This window comes from Aptenodytes forsteri, unplaced genomic scaffold (genome assembly GCF_000699145.1).
Source record: "Aptenodytes forsteri isolate BGI_AS27 unplaced genomic scaffold, ASM69914v1 Scaffold387, whole genome shotgun sequence".
Taxonomy (NCBI): domain Eukaryota; kingdom Metazoa; phylum Chordata; class Aves; order Sphenisciformes; family Spheniscidae; genus Aptenodytes; species Aptenodytes forsteri.
Genome location: NW_008795368.1, coordinates 1933323 through 1941594, shown reverse-complemented (window position 1 = coordinate 1941594; position 8272 = coordinate 1933323). Strand labels below are relative to the sequence as shown.

Below are 8272 nucleotides of genomic sequence, written 5' to 3'. Positions count from 1 at the left end.
AGGTTTAGATTGGACGTGAGGAAAGATTTCTTTACTGAAAGAGTGGTTAAACATTGGAACAGGCTGCCCAGGGAAGTGGTTGAGTCACGAACCCTGGAGGTATTTAAAAGACGTGTAGATGAGGCGCTTAGGGACATGGTTTAGTGGGCATAGTGGTGTTGGGTTGACGGTTGGACTCGATGATCTTAGAGGTCTTTTCCAACCTCAGTGATTCTATGATTCTATATTATAGCAAGAAACATGAAAGATGAAACTATTAGAAAGAATCTGCTTTCAAATTCTAAACCTGCCTGTGTAATACTATCTCAGCCAGAAACAGAGGGGGGAAAAAAAGTTACTGGATTAAGAAAGCGGCTTTAAAAGGCATCGACTTGAAGGTAGGACATTCAATTGAAGAGAAAGAAAATAATGCTGGAAAAATTGAGAAAAAATATGCAAGAAGAAAAAGGTAAACATGAAGAAAAGGCAACCCAACACCACCTCTAAAAGCTAAGAAATCAAGTGAGCTGTGAATCCCGAGGAGCATAATGGATTACTGAGTGTTTATTACATAGGTGGTACACACCTCTTTAAAATATTCTGGCATATGAAAATGCTGCAACTGTATATCATCTAGAACAACTTTAAAAAAAAAATAGAGGAAAGCCTATCTCTACATCTAGGGAAACAAAACAATTCAAATTTTGAAGGGGATTATCAAACAAAATAATCTCATCAGTAGAATACTCCCCTAACTACAAGACACAAATGATTCCCCAATCCCAGTTCAGACAGTTAAACAGAGGATATATTGCACTTTATTTCTTTTTTTTCCTCCCAGGTACTTGGATAAGGAAATGAACTATGAGACTGGCAAGCTGCTGTCTTCAGTTTCTAAAAATGAAGTCTAAGCTTACTGACTAAGGGTCATACTGAACAGTATTGCTATATTCTACAGAATGTACTCTTATTTTTCATGCAAGACTTAAGTTCTGTCAAGGAAGACCTGATTTTTCAAGCAGATGTCCTTTTCTTTGTGTACATACCATTTGTACATGTTTTGAAGAAATGTACATTATTTTAAGCATTCTGCTGTTTTCAGATAAAGCAGTAGTATTCATCATCTTCAGCTAGATCTTTTCAAACTTAACAAGGCATTAATAAAACAATGCATGAAGTCTGTCTACATATATATGCCATAAGTGCACTGTAGAAAAGGGAAAAAAAGAAAAAAAAAAAAAAACAACTTCAAATCCAAAACAAGTATTCTACTGGGACTGGAAAAGAGACAACACAAAAAGATTGACAAACATGAAAAGAAAAAAAAAAAACTGATTAACATATGATCACAAGTCTATAAACCTCTGAAACAATTTACTGCTACCTATGAAAGAGAAGTAAAAGGGAAGGGCAGAAGAAAAAAACCAAACATTTACTCAAGAAGATATCAAATGAAAGAAGGATAAAAGGTAAGATTTTTCAGTTAAAAGGTAAATTGTTATTTTGCTTAGGACTTAGAAGGTTTTAATACACAGACTAAAGAGAAAAGCAAATACTATGGTAATACGGTCTAATGTCCTTTAAGTACGGGATTCCTAGAAGCCGTTTTAAAGCATGTATTTTAAAATGGTATGTAATCACATCTTTGGCTTTCAGCAACTTTGAGTCTACCATATGATTAAGCTGTCAAGTATTTAATTATACTTGCTACAATAAGGGTCCAAGAATCTCAAGTGATACAGCCCTCTCTACCCTACTTCCACATCTTCCAGTAACGTCAGATGTCATCATCAAGTGTTTAACTTGTAACGTGGATTTACATATACAGAACACATTTCAGAAACTCACTGAAACACTGAAAATAAAATATCCAGGTAACTTAGATTTTTTTTAATTGCAGAAAAGGGGAAGCGGGGAACCATCCCACGTTTAATTCTGCTTATCTGAAAATGTATTGCAGTATCCTTGCTATTGGGTTTGATGCTTGCAGAATGAGTCAGGTGTGAACTTCCAACACCTAAAATGCCAAGCCTTTAAAATACTTATTAACTTAGGACTAGCTTGTAACAACCAGAAATAACTGCTAATGACTGCAGCTGCAAATTAAATAAAAAGATGATGGCTGACAAGGAAGAAAGTATCTTTGGTTGGACAGTGTCGTGATTTAACCCCAGCTGCCAACTAAGCACCACACAGCTGCTCACTCAGTCCCCACCGCCGGTGGGATGGGGGAGAGAATTAGAAGAGTAAAAGTGAGAAAAGTTGTGGGTTGAGTTAAAGACAGTTTTAGAGGTAAAGCAAAAGCCATGCATGCAAGCAAAGCAAAACAAGGAATTCATTCACTACTTCCCATCGGCAGGCAGGTGTTCAGCCATCTCCAGGAAAGCAGGGCTCCATCATGCGAAACAGCTACTTGGAAAGACAAACACCATCACTCCGAACGTCCCCCCCTCCCTTCTCCTTCCCCCAGCTTTATACACTGAGCATGACGCCATATGGTATGGAATATCCCTGTGGTCAGCTGGGGTCAGCTGTCCTGGCTGTGTCCCCTCCCAACTTCTTGTGCACCCCCAGCCTACTCGCTGGTGGAGTGGTGTGAGAAGCAGAAAAGGCCAGTGTGTAAGCACTGCTCAGCAATAACGAAAACATCCCTGTGTTATCAACACTGTTTCCAGCACAAATGCAAAACACAGCCCCATACTAGCTACTGTGAAGAAAATTAACTCTACCCCAGCCAAAACCAGCACAGACAGCAACACAAGTACTAGCCAGAGTACTATTACCATGTGTCTCCTAATAACCTGGAGTCTACTTCCCTGTCCTACAGAGCATGCCGTACAGCTGCTGACATACTATATTTTGGTTAGTACTAACTTATAGTACTGGTAGAGTACTTAAATAGCCTATTTACAAAGTGTTTAGAAGTGAATCAAAACAGTTTTACTGGAAACAACTAGTTTTACTGGAAACAACTGTTAACACTACAAATAATGAGTACGTAAAAAGAAGCTTTCAAACAAAAATAGGCTGGATTTCCAGAATGCTCAGCATTAGTCTTAACTAACATGAACATGCTCTGTTCATGTCAATAGGAAAAAAAAATTCACAGCATATCTTATTTTAATCCTCTCTGCTCCCAAAGTTAAATCTGAATCAGTGTTCTCTCCGAGACACCTTACATATCTTGTAAATCTAGCTATTGCAGTAAACATACAGGATGCAGTTTTCTTTGCTTCTTGCATAGCTGGTTTTGCATTGGTTTTGATGGAACACTACTGCTAGCATTTATTTTTTGTATTACTGAAACACCAAATACTTTTTTGTAGAGTTTAGTACTATTTACTTTTGCATTGTTTACAAGTTTGATGTTCAAGTCTCTCTTCAAATCACACTATGCCTAGCAGTAGATCATTGAATAGAAACAGGTCACCTTACCTCTGGAAGACTTGCATTTTTGGTACAGCGCCCCACTACCTACCATATAGACATTCACTTTAGAACTGAATGCATATAGTCAAAAGCAAGGAAATAAAATTCACCTAGTTACTGAGATGATTCTAAATATTAATTTTCTCTAAAATAGGTTCAACAAAGCAAAAGAACAACCTCCGGATATTACTTAGCTTTTTTGATGTAAACAGAAATATGTGACAGCACCCTTGGAAAGCAACAAATGTGAAATTCCATTATTTCTAACCAAATCAATTACTTACCAATTTGTGTGATTTGACAATCATATTTCATTCAGTGAAAACAAAAAAATACTTCCCTACTGAAGCTGTGCAAGTCATTTTAAAAAATTGTATACATACTGATTTAAGAAGAAAACATTTCTGTAAAAAAACCTACATTTTCTTCTCATACAACTTGTCACTGTAACAAAATAGATAAAAAATGTTTATGTTAATTTTTCTTAACCTTTCTAGCCCTTCGAACCGAAAGAAAATTAAGCCAACCAACATAAGATAGAAGTTCCCAGGGTTCTTCTGGTGCTTACTACAATATTCTACTATACAGGAGAAGGAGATTAAAAATATCAGTAGGTCCTCACTCCCAATGCAGTCTGAGGTTAGCCACAGAAAATAAGATGCTTGCAGAATTTCTTCAGAATTTAATCACCACTAAAACGTATTTCTGAACTTTTCTATTAAAGCAATCCAAAAGAACACACACAGAACAGAGATGCAAAATGGTCTTTAACAGTCTGCCTGCAGATACTACAATTCATAGATTTTACAGAGCAACAACAAAAAGAAAGCAAGTCTCTGACTAGGTATAAAGCTGGCATTCAAGATCCTATAGGCTATCATCTGCCAAATTTCAGACTGCCATGGCAATTAAGAGATTGCCATGGAAGGCAATGGAAGGCAATTCCAATAAGGAACAGAGAGATTCACAGGTACCATTAATTCAAAGATGCTGAAGTAGGCTTCCCAAAATCACAACTCACTATGCAAGAGCAAGTAAAAGGATAAGCATACAATGGAACATGTTTGTTGGTGTGACTAAACCACCAAACCCTTTTAATCATAGTTTATACTAACACCACTTTTTATTCAGCAAAATTGTGACTACGTTCAACCTTTTGCCAACACAGCATTGACAAAGAGGTATGACACCATCTTTGATATTACTATACTCACAAAAATTTACAAGCATGTACACTTAGCCTAGAAAAACTCCTCCCATGTTATATGGGGAGGAACATAGACAGGAAACTGGCAGGAACAAGAGTACAGAGGAGAACTTTTTCTGCCTTCTAGACACAAAGTTTAAGATTTTGGAAATACTGGCCAAGAAGCTGGAATCCCAAATAAGGATTCAGTGTCATCCTCTCTGTTGAAATAACAACTTTTTGTCTGGTCATTAACTGATTCTGTATCATGTCTCCATTTGGGAGCTCAGACCTCTAGCTGAGCACCTGAGGAATTTTTTAAACAGGCATAAACTTAATGAACAAGGGCTCCAAACAAGTGTTTATTCGTTTTCAAAAATGAGGTAGAATAATGTTTACTCCTTTAGATACAAGTTTTTACTTTAACATAAATTAAATTTCTAAGCTATTCCAGAATTAATAGTTTTATTTGAAAAAATAAAAGATGTGCTATTTCAAAACTGCAAATTATGCAGAAGAAATTAATTCCAGGTCATACACTTTCTCTGCAACTATTTTTCTTCCTCATCTTGGATCTGTTTCTACTTGCAACATTCTTCTGGCTTATTAAACGTTTACAATGGAGACAGAGATAAAAATGCCTATTACAAAGAGCAACAATTATCAACTGCTGTGAAAATAAACTGGCTTGTGTGTAACTTATGGAAAGCAACAGATGGCCAAATAGGGGATGCTGAAACAATGAACATGAGAGGTTTTGTTGCTCACTTTGCTTCTCCACCCCAAAGAATATAATCAACAGAAACTGCAAGCATTTCTCAAGTAATATCTAACTGCACAAAGGAACTTGTCCTGGAAAAAAGAGATACATGAAATAATTATAAACCACAGAGGCATACTTTAAAATGTTAAGCCAAAGTCTTGGAGTTCTAAACCTGTTTTTTGCACAATTTTACATTAATGAAGACCCTCCACATTCATTATGCTTCTTGATAGCATTTTGGTTGCCAATCCTGCTCAATCCCTTCCCTTTTTCTTAGTTCTCCTAAGAGGTAAAATCGTTTAAAAATGCAAGAATCTGACATTCCTGCAGTCAGCTAACAGGCAGACTTCAGGCACAGACGGAAAAATAAATTGAGAGATGAAACATTGACTCAGTAGGTTCTCTTAAAACTACGAAAAACCTTTACTTCAGAAATACTGAGCAGTACCTATCATCCATTGCTTCATTTGCTTAGAATCGCAATGACAAACAATACCATTATTTGCTTAAAAGAAAGACATTTCCTGTGGACCAAGTAAACCACTAACAGGTAAAGAAAAGAGAAACCCGAGAGTCAAAAGGGAAAGAGCAGGTCATTCTATTGGTTTCTTTTCTTAAACATGAACTACCTTTAATTAAAAAAGGATCAATTTACACAACTGACAGTGACAGAACTACAGCTGTACTGACTTTAGGTACACTACTGTAGGGCTACCATGGGAAAGGAAGATTGTATTGTAGTCAAATACACAAATAGGCTCTGCCATTTTGTCTGCACCAAATTCTGAACATTAACAGAGAATAAGATGTAGTTTAGAGATCTTCATGGATAAAGCTTGCATTGCCTATTGATAACCGATTTATTTTTTGCCGACAGTACTGGGGCTAACAAAACAGAAGTTGAGATTCTCCAAGAAACAAATAGTTCTTGCACAGTAATTCTGAATTAGTGTTTCATGAAAAACACCACACGCTTTGAGTTAGGCACCCAGCTCCCAAACTCTACACATGTAACAGGAACCTATTTTGTCCTGCTCAGCTCCTTATAAAAACTGCTGAGCTGAAGGCTAAGTGAATCTAAGCACACGCTCCCAAGCATTCATGCAGTCGAAGAGAAAAAGTGGAAGACAATACGCTTTCATATATTCTGGACTAAAACTACTGCAGAATACTATTAGACTAAGTACCAGTTGTATACTAAAATTAACGAGGATGAATTCAGCCATTTAAATAGCCATGAAAAAAAAAAAAGAAAAATCACAATGATATATCCTAACACAACAGTTTGGAAGTAAACTTGTACCTGACAATGCTACACTTGGATGCCCTTATCATGATTTCATCATTGATAAAAAAATTTTCTCACACTCTGTAACTCCAGTCACTAAGGAAAAGCTCAGCCTGAATCCTACAAAGACTCAAAACTATGCCATCAAAACAGACAGCAAGCAGATATGCTCACACTCCATCAAGGAACAAACAGAACACACAACATGGGTAGGATATATGTGGGCAGCTGAAGCAGCCAAACTTGACCTATTTCCATACAACAGAATTTAGATGGTGTTTGCAAAAAAAAAAAATTCCATAACCTGATTCATACACATAGTCGCACCTACGTAGATCCTGGTACATCTGGATCAAGGCCACCAAAACATAAAAACAAGTGTAAAATTCTCCTTTTTCACTGGAAAAGTCTGGATCCTTATACACCTCAGTCCACAAAGATGTGAAAAAATTCTCACACACTGATGCTAGAAGTTAGCAGAACCTCCTCAGCTACTTTCATCTAAATAGCATGGTATGAGAAAGAGAGATGGAGTGTCCTGAAACATCCAAGTCTTGTCAGACACTAGCAATGGCAACACAGTAAATACTCGATAGGACCAGACAGCCTGCTTTTTAAAATCCCTACTCTAAGAACTTACCAGCTGAACAAAAGTTGTAGTTAGTCCAATTCCACTGGAAAACATCATCTCACTTGAAACACCAGATTCAGCACCCAGAGCCTGTAAGAACCTAAAATTTTTTGGCTTCGAGTGCCTAAATTGTACTGTCAAAATAAACACCACATGTTGCTGCTCCCATTAAACAGAAAAATTCAGCCTCCAACACATCGTGGTGCAAAGTAATGCAAGAACAAAAATCTGGGAGCGAGACCTTGCCAAATCCATCAGATCCTTGTTCACAAACATCTACATTCGATTGCACAGAAAAAAGTACTGAGCCACACTTAGACGACTAGGGAAATCTGCACCTTCTTAAATCCTGGCCCTAGAGACCTTGGAAAGGTTAAGCCTCATTTTCTTAGATTTTCAAAGCTTTTTTTTTTTTCCTAACTAGACAGTTTTCCTGTACTTTTTTTTGTCTCATGGATCAATCGATTCTGCAGAGGTAGAGGGGAGCAGCTGGAGAGAACGACTAAAGAAGATGTCACAGAGTAAGGAAAAGGTAACACTAAGGTAGAGATATCGGGACCATGCTGTAGACTCACCTCCTGGATTCGCCTGCGGGCCCGCTGCAGCACCTCCTCGTACCCCTTCTGTCGCAGCTCACTCAGGCTCTCATAATACTCTTCGGGATCGTCAGTCTCAGTGAAGAGTACCTGCGAAAGGATCTTCCAGCCGCAGGTATCCAAGCTGTGGACCAAGTAAACTTGCAGTTTGTAGCAGAGAGCGTCCATCTCCTGCTCGGATAGCTCCGGGGCTCCGAACAGCACCGTCCACATGCCCGAGGGCTCCTCGGGGAAGGCAGGCAGGTAGGGCTCCAGCTCCGAGTTCACCGAGCACAGCTGTTGGTGCACAGCCCGCAAGTCTTGGAAGGAGAACAGGCCGGCCCAGCTGCACTCCTCCCCTGCGGGCTCCGCGTCGAGAGCGGCCGGCTCGGCTGCCTGCAGCGGCGAGGGCGGCAGCGAC

General features: G+C 38.5%; 1 protein-coding gene across 1 annotated transcript in view; it reads right to left on the bottom strand.

Annotated features, from left to right (window-relative positions):
• JMY (junction mediating and regulatory protein, p53 cofactor) overlaps window positions 1-8271 on the bottom strand; it is a gene marked incomplete at its 5' end in the record, with an annotated part of 64717 nt that extends 56446 nt beyond the window's left edge. The window contains one exon of the mRNA XM_009280303.2: window positions 7852-8271. Within this exon, the coding sequence (XP_009278578.2) occupies window positions 7852-8271 (420 nt within the window). The remainder of the gene's footprint in view (window positions 1-7851) is intronic.
• Window position 8272: the final 1 nt, after the last annotated feature.